General features: G+C 37.6%; 1 protein-coding gene across 1 annotated transcript; it reads left to right on the top strand.

Moving 5' to 3' along the window:
* The first annotated feature begins 10,210 nt into the window (after positions 1–10,210).
* Positions 10,211–11,090, top strand: KRTAP13-2 (keratin associated protein 13-2). Its single transcript, XM_005548847.4, has one exon. The coding sequence runs from the start codon at positions 10,269–10,271 to the stop codon at positions 10,794–10,796; it is 528 nt and encodes a 175-aa protein (XP_005548904.3). The 5' UTR covers positions 10,211–10,268; the 3' UTR covers positions 10,797–11,090.
* The last annotated feature ends 2,760 nt before the right edge of the window (positions 11,091–13,850 follow it).

Genomic DNA, 13,850 nt, shown 5'->3' on the forward strand with positions numbered 1-13,850 from the left:
AGACATACCAAAGACTGGGTAATTTGTAAAGAAAAAGAGGTTTAATGGACTCACAGTTCCACATTAGTAGAGGGGGGTCTCACAATCATGGCAGAAGACGAAAGGCATGTCTCACATTGTGGCAGGCAGAGAGAATGAGAGCCAAGCAAAAAGGAAAACCCCTCATAAAACCATCAGATCTCATGAGTTATTCACTACCAGCATAACAGTATGGGGAAAACCTCCCTTGTGTTTCAGTTATCTCCCACTAGGTCCCTCCCACAACAATGGGAGCTACAATTCAAGATGAGATTTGGGTGGGGATATCACCAAAGCATATCAGATGGTTTCAATGGCAAATCATTCAAAATAGTTGAAAAAATTAAGTCTACATAAAATCTTTCAGAAACATAAAGTATAAAAAACACACAAACTCATCTTATGAGGTCAATATTATTTTAATACAGATCCATACAAGGACATTACAATGATGGAAAATTACAAACCAATATCTCTCATAAGCAGAGTCACAATAATCCTAAAACAATCTATAAATCTAATCCAGCAATGTATTAAAAGTATAATGCATCATGATCAAGGAGATTTTCCCCAGGAATGCAAAGTTGGTTTGACATTTAAAATTAACCAATGCAAATTGATTGCATCAACAGGAAAAAGAAAAAAACTCTACAGTCATTTCAATAAATGCATAAAATACCCTTTGGAAATAATGAACATGTCCTCATGACAAGAGCTTTCAACAAACATGTTTTAGAAGAGAACATTCACAGTTTGATAATAGGCAACTGCAGGAAACCTATAGCTGGAAACATTTAATTTTACTCACTGATGAAAGACTGAATGCTACTTCCACTTAAGATGAGGGACAAGACAAAGATTTTGCTTTGATTGCTTCTATTCAACAGTGTACTGGAGGTTCTACCTAGCCAAAAAACATTAAAAAAAAAAAAGTCATACATATTTTTTAGGAAGAAATTATATTGTATTTATTTGCAGATGACATTAGCATGTATACAATATATGAATTTATTTCATATGAAAATATAAAATAATTTACAAATATCTGATAAGACTAATAAGTGAATTAATAAGACTGTAAGATATGAGATCAATATACAGAAAAAAATAGAATTCTGTATAAAGTGATAAATAGAAATTTCCATTTAAACTAGCACCAAAACATAAAATAGTTATGAATCTAGCAAAACATATGCAGGATTGCAGAGTTTAGGTATAATGAAAACTACAGAGTTTAAGTAAAATGAGAACTACAATAGTATAATGAAAACTACAAAACTGAGAGACATTAAAGAATGTCTAAGTAAATGAGGAGATACAGCATGCTCAGAGAACAGAAAACTCATTGCTTTTAAGATACTATTTCTCTCCAAATTGACTGTAGATTTGACATAATCCCAGTAAAAATCATATTGGGATTTTATTTGTAGAAATTGGCAAACTTATTTGAAAATGTATATAAAAATGCAAAAGGAGTCAAATTGTCCATTTTGAAAATAAAGTACAAAGTTTGAGGATTCAAAATCTGATTTCAAGGTTTACCATAAAGCTATAATAATGAAGACACTGTGGTATTGGCCTAAGGATAGGCATATAGATTAATGGAACAGAAGCATGACTCCAGAAGTAAATTTATATAAATAAGATAAATTGACTTTTGAGAAAGGAGTCATAATGATTCAATGGGAAAGGACAGTCTTTTCAACCAGTTGCTCCAGGACGGTTGGACATTCATAGGAAAATTGAAATACAAAAGCAAAATACACACACACGTACGTACGTACATATATAGAGAGAGACCCAAAGTCTGCATGATATACCAAGAGATTTTCAGCTAAATTTGTCTTCATCAAAATTAAAAACATCTGTTTCCAAAGACTTTAATAAGAAAATGAAATTAAAAGTCACAGACTGGAAGAAAATATTGGAAAAACACATACTTTGATAGAGGATTTGAATCTTAGTCTTCTGTATAAAAAACAGTAAAAATGTAATTATAATGAGATAATACACATAGAAAATGGTCAAAAGATTTGAACAGACACCTCTAAAGGAGAAGTATGGGAGGCAAAAAGTACATGAGAAAATGTTTAATATTATTACTCATTAAAGAAATGCAAACTGAAACCACAATGGGACACCATTACATGCCAACTAGAATAGACATAATAATAATAATACACACAGTGCTGTTGAGACTGTGAAACAAGCAAGATTTTCATACATTGCTATTGGAATGCAAAATGGTATAGCCACTGTGGAAAATAGTTTGTCAGTTTTTTATAATGTTAAACATGCAGTTACCATATAAACCAGTAATCCCATGCGTAGGTATTTACCTAAGAAAATTGAAAACATATTGTATTAGTCTGTTTTCACACTGCCTTAAAGATACTGCCTGAGATTGGGTAATTTATAAGGAAAAAAGATTTAATCGACTCGTAGTTCTGCATGGCTGAAGAGGCCTCTGGAAACTTACAATCATAGCAGAAGGTAAAAGGGAAGCAAGGCACGTCTTACATGGTGGCAAGAGAGAGAGAGCACACAGGAGCACCTACCACTTGTAAAACCACCAGCTCTCTTGAGGAGTTCCTCACTATCACAAGATCATCATGGTGGAAACCACCCCCTTGATCCAATCACCCCCCACCAGGTCCCTTCCTCAACATGTGGGGATTACAATTCAAGATGAGATTTGGGTGGGGCCACAGGGCCAAACTACATCATTCTGCCCTTGGCTTCTCCCAAATCTCATGTCCTTTTCACATTCAAAACCAATCATGCCTTCCTAACAGTCCCACAAAGTCTTAACTTATTCCAGAATTAACCCCAAAGTCCAAGTCCAAAGTCTCATCTGAGACAAGGCAAGTGCTTTCTGCCTATGAGCCTATAAATAAAAAACAATTTAGTTACTTCCAAGATACAGTGGGGGTACAGGCATTGGGTAAATGTTCACATTCCAAGAGGGAGAAATTGGCCAGAACAAAAAGGCTACAGACCCCATGTAGTGCAGTCATTAATTATTAAAGCTCCAAAATAATCTCCTTTGAAGTCATGTCCCACATCCAGGACACACTGATGCAAGGGGTGGGCTCCTAATGACTTGGGCAGCTTCACTCCTGTGACTCTGCAGGGTATAGTCCTCATGGCTGCTTTCACAGGCTGGCATTGAGTGTCTGTGGCTTTTCCAAGTGCACAATGCAAGCTGTTGGTGAATCTACATTTCTGGGGTCTGGAGGATGGTGACCTTCTCATGGCTCCACCAGACAGTGATCCAGTGGGGACTCTGTGTGGGGGCTCATCCCCCACAGTTCCCTTCTGCACTGCCCTAGCAGAGGTTCTCCATGAGGGCTCTGCCCCTGCAGCTGACTATTGCTTGGACATCCAGGCATTTCCATATATCCTCTGAAATTTAGACAGAGGTTCCCAAACCTCAACTTTTGTTTTCTGCACATCTGCAGGCCCAATACCACTTGCAAGCCAACAATGCTTGGGACTTGCACCCTCTGAAGCAACAGCTAGAGCTATACCCTGGCCTCTATTAGCCATGGCTGGAGCTGGAGCTTCTGGGATACAAGGCATCAAGTCCCAAAGCTGCACTGAGCAGCCAAACCCTGATCCTGATGTATGAAGCCATTTTTCCCTCCTAGGCCTCCAGGCTGGTGATGAGTGTGGCTCCTGTAAAGGTCTCTGACATGACCCTGAGATGTTTTCCCCATTGTCTTGGCTATTGACATTCAGCTCCTCGTTACTGATGAAAACTTCTGCAGCCAACTTGAATTCCTCCACAGAAAATGGGTATTCCTTTTCTGTCACATGGTCAGGCTGCAAATTTTCCAAATCTTTATGCTCTACTTTTTAAAATAAGTTCCAACTTTAAACCATATCTTTATGAACACACATAACTGAATGCTTTCAGAATAAGCCAGGTCACATGTTGAATGTTCTGCTGCTTAGAAATGTCTTCCACCAGATACCCTAAATCATCTCTCTCAAGTTCAAAGTTCCATAGATCTCTAGAGCAGGGGAAAAATGCCACTAGCTTCTTTGCTAAAGCATAGCAAGAGTGACTTTTGCTCCAGTTCCCAATAAATTCCTCATCTCCATCTGAGACCACCTCAGCATGGACTTCATTGTCCACATCACTATCAGCATTTTGGTCAAAACCATTCAACAAGTCTCTAGGAAGTTCCAAACTTTCCACATCTTCCTGTCTTCTTCTAAGCCCTCCAAACTGTTCCAACCTCTACCTGTTACCCAGTTCCAATGTCACTTCCATATTTTCAGTTTATTTTTATAGCAGTACCCAACTCTGCTGGTACCAATTCTCTGTATTAGTCTGTTTTCACACTGCTATGAAGATACTACATAAGACTGGGTAATTTATAAAGAACATGGTTTAATTGACTCACAGTTCCTTATGGTTGGAGAGGCATCAGGAAATTTACGTCATGGTGGAAGGTGAAGGGGAAGCAAGGTACATGTTACATGGTGGCAGGAGAGAGAGTACACACAGGGGAAACTGGGACTTTTAAAACCATCAGACCTCATGAGAAATCCCTCACTCTCATGAGAACAGCATGGGGGAAACCATCCTCATGATCCAATCACCTCCCACCAGGTCCCTTCCTCCACATGTGTGGATTAGAATTAGAGATGAGATTTGAATGGGCACACAGAGCCAAACCATATTACACATGTCCACAATATTATCTGTATGTGAATGTTTATAGCAGTTTTATCCATAGTAACTCCAGACTCAAAATCATCTAAATATCCATTTTCTAGTGTATAGCATGTATACAATGAAGTACCACTTGGCAATAAAAGGAAATGAATGACGGGAATATGCAACAAATGGATGAATCTCAAAAGCATTATGCTCTGTGAAGGAAGTTAAACACAGAAGACAACATAATGTATAAGTCCATTTATCATGCAGTTCAAAAAATAAGACTATAGGAACAGAAATTTAAATATTGGGGAAGCAGATTGATCCAAAGGAGCACAGGAGAATTTCTAGAAATAATGGAAACACTCTATCTCAATCAATTGGTGATAACATGACTATAAGTTTGTCATCACTCACTGAACTGGGAAGCCGAGGCGGGAAGATTGCATGAGGCCAGGAGTTTAAGACTAAACTGGACAACACAGTGAGAATCTGCCTCTATAAAAAAAAAAAAGAAAAAAAATTAGCTAGGAGTGGTGGTGTGCACTTGTAGTCCTAACCACTCAGGAGGCTGAGGCAGGAGAATCACTTGAGCTTAGGAGTTTGAGGCTACAGTGAGCTATGATCACACTACTGCACTCTGGCCTGGGCAGCAAAGCAAGCCCTTGCCCCCTCCACCAAAAAAAAGAACAGAAAGGAAAAAACTCATTGAACTGTACATCTAAAAATGGTGAATTTCATTTTATGGGAACTGTATATCCATAGATCTGACTTCAAACAAATAGTCAAACAACTGACCAGAGGAATATATTAGCAACATATGAAAGACAAAGGCATACAAAAAGAAGGCGCAAATATCTCTAAAAATACATTTGAAAGAACGAAAGACTCCGTAGAATAATGGCTAAAAGATAACCAAATATGAGAAACTAAAACAGGTCTGGGTTATACAGCTAAGTGATGGAGCCAGGATTCAAACTGTGCCAGCCTAAATCCAAGAGCCTTGATCCTAACTACCGTGCTAAAATTGAAATTTTATATGTCCAGCAATTGCATCTAAATATATATGTTCCAGAAGCCCTAGACAGTGGGTACAAGGGCCTATACAGAAGTATATTTCTTGTCACGTGGTTTGTGACAGTAAAAAATCAAGGGAGATATATCAATAAAATATTTTTTATACAGTAGAATTCTATAAATTTGTAACAAGGAATAAACTAGCAACTAGTGTATCATAGCAACATGGTTATTTGCATAAAGTCTGACAATGGTGTCAGTATCGCACTTCAAATCTCATCTCTGCTACTAACTACATGGGTTACTTTGGGCAAGTAACTCAACCTGTTTGTGTCTCAACTTCTCATCTATAAAATATGTACCGTATAGAATTATTATGAGGATTAAGTGAGTTAATATTTGTGATAAAGTGCTGAGACCAGTGCCTGGCATTTAAAAGTGCTACTGTAGTGATGATGAATACACAAATATATAAATGTCAACTTGGATATGTTTTAGATATTTTTATTTAAATATATTTAATATAAAAAGAAAGGTACAGAGATATATATGTATATGTATCCAATAAGATGACATTATTGTAACTTAAAACAACAATAAATGGTATAAACCGATAAATATATGTATAGACAATTTCCTGGAATGTTATGCAAAAATGAATGCATTATTCTGATGCCTTTGGAAAGATGTGAAGAAGAATCAGACTGAGAGACTGGCCCACAAGGGGTCCCTCTCTAAGGTAGTGAATAGAATGGTGGTTACCATAGGCTTGCAAGGGTAGTGGAAAGAAGGACAGAGAGGTGTTGGTTAATGGGTGCAAAACATAGTTAGATATCTATATCTATATATATCTCTATCTATATATATCTATATATATAAGATCTAGTGTTCAGTAACACAGTAGGGCAACTGTGATTAACAATAATGTATTGCATATTTCAAAATAACTAGAAAAGTAGATTTGGAATGTTCTCAATGCAAAAAATGATAAATGTTTAAGGTGATGGATATGCCAGTTACCAGATTTGATCATTCTACATCATGTGCCTGTATCGAAATATCACATGTACCCCATATATATGTACAACTGTCATGTATCCATAAACATTTAAAATAAAAAAGAGAAAGATGAACGCAAATCTGACAGCGTGGTGACAATTGTGAGTTTAGGCATCCAGAAAACTACTCTAGAATTTCCTTTAATTTTCTATGTTTTCAGTAAATGCAAGGGTAAGGTCTCAGAAGAGATAAGAAGAACCGAGAGGTGTGTAAGTAGAGCTGTTTATAAACCTTTTGTTTGTCGCCCAGACTGGAGTGCAGTGGCATGATCTTGGCTCACTGCAACCTCTTCCTTCCAGTTTCAAGCGATTCTCCTGCCTCAGCCTCCCCAGTAGCTGGGATTACAGGTGTCCACCACTACGCCTGGCTAATTTTTGTATTCTTAGTAGAGAGGGGGTTTCACAATGTTGGAAAGGCTGGTCTCAAACTCCTGACCTCGTGATCCATCTCCCTCGGCCTCCCAAAGTGCTAGGATTACAGGCGTGAGCCACCGCGCCCGGCCTGACCTTTTTATTTCAAATGAAAGTCATGGATGATGAGGGTCTGAAGACATAAAAATTGATGAATTTGAAGCAGGAAGAGCTGTAGTGAAGTTAGAGGAGGTGCCAGGGCCTGGAAAAGTCTCAAACAATGAGGCAGGATGACCTCTGAGAAAGCCACAGGCCTGGGTAGACTTGCATGGGGGACTGGGGAAGAGACCATGAACAGGATAGTCTAGGGAGTTCCCATCAAGCCCTTTACTCAGTAGTGGGTCCTTCATAGTGAGCATTAAGGTTTAATAGATACATTTCCCCTTGGGTGAGAATTTTAAAAATAAAATCTAGTGTAAAGCAGCTGTTATGAAGAAGATTCTTTAGTGACCAGACTATAAAAAGGCTCTTCTAGGTCTAGAGAAACCACAAAATTAAAAAGTGAACAGAAAGTAAAAAAGATGTAGGGCAGAATATATGGATTTCTACTATTTCTACTACTGCTTAATATTTGGCTAATTTGAAAGCTTTTGAAGAATCTCTGGAAACATTGCAATAGAAGATTGTCAGTTTAAAACTTCTGCTACATTACTAAGTTAACTTGGAAAAACAATCACTTTTCAAGTAATTCAGATCATAAGCTAGTTGTGGCTACTGTGTACTCTAATGATAGTTTTATTCTTTCTAGTGTGGTTATGCCTAAATTTCTAAAGAGAAAAGAGAAAGAAGAAAGAAAGAGAGAAAGAGAGAAGAGACAGAAAGAGAGAGAGAGGGAGGGAGGGAGGGAGGGAGAGAGAGAGGGAGGGAGGGAAAGAAAAGAAAGAAAAAGAAAAGAGGGAGGGAGGGAAAAAAAGAAAAAGAAAAAGGGGAGGGAGGGAAAGGAAGGAAGGAAGGAAAGAAGGAAGGAAGGGAGAAAAGATTTCAGTATCACATTTTCCCTGACATATCAAGATAGTGAATTTTTCCTTCTATACTAACACTTTGCCTATGTGTGTAGAGCATGTAGAGTATTTTATTAGTTCCAGAATCCACTTTTGAACTGTTAAGGTTACTCTTGTTTTGCTTTTTCTGCCTTTCAGATGGACACATTTATTAGCATTCGTGACTTGTTCATTAGCATTTGTACAAAGTGCACAAGTAACTCCTAATAAAAAGTGTTAACCCAATTAGGAATGGGTGGAGGGACTGTTAATTGGAATTGACTTATTCCCAAGTTATTTTAGTGTTTATTCCCAGACATAGGGAGCTGGTCTAGAAAGGCAAGAACTTTTAAATATTAGAAAGTTGTTTTTTTTTTTTTTTTGAGCAGAATCAACATGTAGTAAAAAAAAAGAAAAATATCTCTCATTTTAAATGTGTTAAAAGCTGCCATTATAAGGAATCCCACGTGTTGGGAGTGGTGCATACTTTTTAGTAAATTTAATAGGTGTCCATTCATAAAGCGCAGCTTTATTTTACTTCAGTGAATCAGAGTGATGGTTTAAGTATTGCACAAGGGCACTTCATGTGATGCATGCCACACTTTGGATTCTGCATGGGAGAGATAATCATAAAACAAAGTAACTCAGTGCTCTGAAGCAGCATGCTTTGGAATAAAGCAAGTTAATTTTCAGGTAGTTAAGAGGCTCTCTTTTCAATAACAATGGTGAATGCCATTTCCCTTAGTTAAACCAAATAAAATGTCAGATTCAAAAGAAGAAGAATAGGCACAGATAAGAAGCCTCTTCCCCCCATTAATCTAAACATGGATTACCAAGATTCTTTTCTTTTTTCTTGGGCTAGGAAGTGAAATATACTTCAAATGTATAAAGATCAGTAAGGCATAGAATTCCCCTGTTGAACTATTCAATGTGAATATCCTTAGGAAAGGTAAATAAGACTTAGGCTTTTATATGTTAGTATAAATAAGCTTAATAGTTTCTTTTCTGAGACAAGTTAAAGTTGAATTTACTTTTATGTTTGCAAGGTGTTTGCAACTTGACTCTGAATAAGAAAACCATGATTAAAGCTTCAATTTTGCTTCTGTCTTACTGAGAAATTAGGGGAAAGTTAATGAAGCTCTCTGAGAGGTAATTTTTCCATGTATGGGTTGACCAGAGAATGTTTAAAGACCCATATAACTCTAATACTTCAAGTTAAAAGCTTCAGAAAAATGTTAACAATTCCTCAAAGTTTAAGTATAAATTAATAATTGCAGCTAAGAATCTGTTCTTTCATCCAGAAAAGAATAATTGAAAAATAAAACAAAACAAAAAACTATGAGTTGATTTAGAGCATAACCATAGAATAATGCTTGCTATAAGATAGGCTCATCAGAAAATATATGAGAAACTTCGATTTAAAGTCTTACTGAAAAGATTGTGTTTATTGTTTCCTAAGTGAGTGTCATCTAATGTAACCTCTTGTTAAGGAAGATGCCTGGTATGGAGACCCGAGATAATGGTGCACACCTCAATTCTGATCCTGAGTTCTTGAGATACCAGTAAGAGGTTTAACTGACAGATTGCTGAGACTACTGAATCTAGTTAGTATTTGGAGAAATCCACTGTTTCTAGTAACAAGTAATATGCTTGTGTGAAAAAAAAAGGACAAACTATTTTCAGTACTAACCACTTATGCTCCTGATAACTTAATGGAAGTAAAGAAAGAATTTTGTGTGATTCCATATGGTACAATAAGGACTTACTGTACTCAAATAATAAGAGGCAAGATACTCATAAATGTGATGACATATAACATTGAAGGTCAAACCACAGTGAATTCCAGGAAAAAAAACAACAACAACAACTGAATGGCTTCCTTCTAAGTGTTCCAGAGTGACTAAAGTACAGCTAAGTATATGAAGATGTGATAAATTAAACAATAACCTAGAGAAGCATTTTTATAATAAAAGGTGAGCAAGGAGGAGGGAGTGTCCAGACAGTAGACACACCCAGGTCTAAGATCATATATAGCTTGTAGTACAGACTATGACATTCAAACTCAGATAATCTTTCCACTATAACTGAACTGAACTCACATCTTCTGTCAACATGTCCTACAACTGCTGCTCTGGAAACTTCTCCTCCCGCTCCTTTGGCAGCTACCTGCGCTACCCAGCCACTTCCTGTGGCTTTTCCTATCCCAGCAACCTGGTCTCCAGCACTGACCTCTGCTCTCCCAGCACCTGCCAGCTGGGTTCCTCTCTCTACAGGGGCCGTCAGGAGACCTGCTGGGAGCCCACCAGCTGCGAGACGTCCTTTGTGGAGTCCAGCCCCTGCCAGACCTCCTGCTACCGCCCCAGAACCTCCTTGCTCTGCAGTCCCTGCCAGACGACTTACTCTGGGTCTCTAGGCTTTGGATCCAGCAGCTGCCGCTCCCTGGGCTATGGATCGAGGAGCTGCTACTCAGTGGGCTGTGGGTCCAGTGGCTTCAGATCCCTGGGTTATGGAGGCTGTGGCTTCCCTCCCCTAGGCTATGGCTCTGGATTCTGCCACCCAACCTACTTGGCTTCTAGGAGCTGCCAGTCTCCTTGTTACAGACCAGCCTATGGATCAATCTTCTGTAGATCAACTTGCTGAATTTCCAGACTTTTAAGCAAAATGCCTCAGTCTCTATGTAGAGCTGTTATCATAGGCTTTTCCAGCAATGTGAGCTAACCCCTCTTACTATAGCTCTTCATCCTTTCTGTGGCATTAAGTACTGGCTGGACAGGCTAGTTCTTTCAGACTGTGAAATTAATGAATGTGCAAAATATAGAGTCAAATGTCTATAATTTTGAAACAAGTGATTCGTTATTACATAAGTTCATCTTATGAAGTATATGGAAGTTCAGTTTTGTTTCACCTAATAAATTCATTTACTGTTGATTTCAATATGTTCTCCTTGTCTTTTATTGGTTTTCAAAGTTTGATTTGTGATCTGTTTTGGGGGCTCCAGGCCCCCAGATGTCTTTTCCTTGGACATCCATTTCCGTAGGTTATATCGTCAGGCCTAGTGTATGGGGAGATTCTTTGGGCCTTCCACTGCCTAAAAGACAGCAAGTGCATGTCTTCTGCCATGAAAACTGGTTGGATTCTTAACAGAATTATTGAGAGTATGCTCATAATGGTGGTGTCTTTTCAAGGAAGACACCTTTTGCTGACAATCATATTTGTTTTTTGTTTACATTTTTAAAACAGTGTTTAGAGTTTGCTCAGAAATGTCAACTAGGCAATTAAATATAAAATGTAAAACATTTGAATAAATCTGAAATATTATGATAGAAAAGGGAAAATAGGAAATGTTAGGTATTGGAGGGCATTATGGTTGTGTTTAAATATAGGAGAAAATGAATTATTCAGTGTGTGTGTGTGTTTGTGTTGTATGTGTGTGTGAGAGAGAGAGAAGCAGAGAATACAGAAAGACTTAAGGTTTACAACTGTGAGTAATGGAAACAGTTATAGGGAGAAATACTTTGGTTTGTTATAAATGTATATTTATAAATTATAAATTTATAGAACTATTATGACCTGTGTGTTTTCTTTGGGTTATTGAGTTTCTCAGCAAGGAAAAAGGTATTATTTTTCAGTGATTTCTGCATTGAGTGGGAGTTAAAATTAGATTACTTTCAATGTTCTAGATCTTATAACCTCCCTCAGTATCCCTGGAATCCACTGCTCAGCTGTGACAGCATGAATAAAGATAAATATTTGTAGGATGCTATTTACATCTGAGACATAAGAACTTCTCTGTTTATTTTAATTTGAGCAAGTGATTTCTTTCAGAGGCTAAAGGTAGTGTAAAAATTCAGTTAAAACTTTTTCATAAAATATTTAGTAACAACTCTCCATGAATGGGAAAATAACCTTCAAAGATTATGATTTCCTCCAATAATATGTCATGAGCTTTAATTGATTTTTTTTCCCTGACACCTTTTCCTTAAGCTTTTTAAAATTAAATCTGAAAAAAGAGGGTATCTTTTCTCTTATACTGGAGACAATATGGGCTAAGCATGGAAGTGTGGGAACCACATCCTCTGATTATAGAAATCTGCCTGCCACAGAAACTAGAAGAATAGAGAAGGGAAACACAAGAAGAAGCTCCCGGCAACATGGAAGCGTCTGATTCCCAAGTAACTTAAGCCAGCTGTATTCATCCTTTAAGTCCTTTGATCATATGGGTCAATAAAGTCTTCTTTAGGTTTAAACTAAATAAAATAATTGAAATAAAATAAGACTTCTGGCACTCTCATACAAAGATTTACAATTAATAAAAATGTGTTGTTGGGCCAGGCGCAGTGGCTCATGCCTGTATTCCCAGCACTTTGGGAGGCTGAGGTGGGCGGATCACAAGGTCAGGAGTTTGAGACCAGCTTGGCCAGCATAGTGAAACCCTGACTGTACTAAAAAGACAAAAAATTAGCCAGGCGTGGTGGTGGGCACCTGTAATCCCAGCTACTCGGAAGCCTGAGGCAGGAGAATCACTTGAACCTGGGAGGTGGAGGTTGTAGTGAGCCAAGATCGCACCATTGCACTCCAGCCTGGGTGACAGTGTGAGACTCTGACTCAAAAAAAAAAAAAAATTGTGTCATGAAGTGCAGTGCTACTCATTGACGTTGGCGTAAACAGGTAATTAAACATTTTTATTAGACATAAAGGTCCTATGAGTCTGAATTATGCCATTAGCATTGAAGGTGGACTACTAATTCATCTTTAAATAATGTGGAATGAGTATAATGTGGATTATAAAAACCATTTGAGAAAACAAACTCAAAGGGGTCACAGTAGCATGGCCAGTAAGGAAGTCCTGAGAGCTAGAGGCTCATAACTTCAAATGCGGAAGGCACCAGGTCTTGCAAGGAGGGATGAGCACAGAGAAATGTTTAAAATGCAACAATCCCATGATAGAAGGAAGGGGTGTCCAGTGACATACAGAATCTAGTTCTGTAGTGACTTGAAGAATTTCCTCCATTCTAATGCAATCTTTAAGTGGAATGCAAACTATTGAAACAGGGAGGCAGAGAGTAAAGAAGGAAATTAACATATTAGAATACTTTCAATATTTAAACCTTTCAAAGTATAATGTGAAGATTCAGATTTCAGGGATCAGACAAAATGAATATTCTTTGCCTCTTCTATTTTCTGCATGCGTAATCTTTCCTTAATATCTTATCTTTGCTAATCTCCAACTATTTTTTATTTTCTTCTCTCACCCTTTCTCTTTGCTTTTCTTCTCTCTCTCTTCTTCTCTCTATGATTTTTCACCTTTTATGTACACTCTGCTCTTCTCCACATTCACCCTTTAGGGTGCTGTCAAGTTTAGGCACCTGGTAACTGTGGGTCAATGCCTACATTGTATGATGGTAACAGAGAGTTTAATCGAAGGCTGACTCCCATCATTGGCTAAGAAAAAGCAGAGTGGAAAGGATAAATTGCTTTCAAGCTCATTTATAATTACTCCACTCCTAATGACCTTAATACACCAAGTGACATCAGCTCTTTGTTCTATTCATTAGTAGGATGTGTTATAAGGTTTTTAGCGGGCATTTCTGGGAGATTAATATACGAATACTAAAGTCTGTTCATTAAAGTGAGAAGATGCAGTTATTGATGTATGGAAGCTCTTCTTTTCTAAAGTTCTATTTTATTTTATTT

This window comes from Macaca fascicularis, chromosome 3, assembly GCF_037993035.2.
Source record: "Macaca fascicularis isolate 582-1 chromosome 3, T2T-MFA8v1.1".
Classification (NCBI taxonomy): Eukaryota; Metazoa; Chordata; class Mammalia; order Primates; family Cercopithecidae; genus Macaca; species Macaca fascicularis.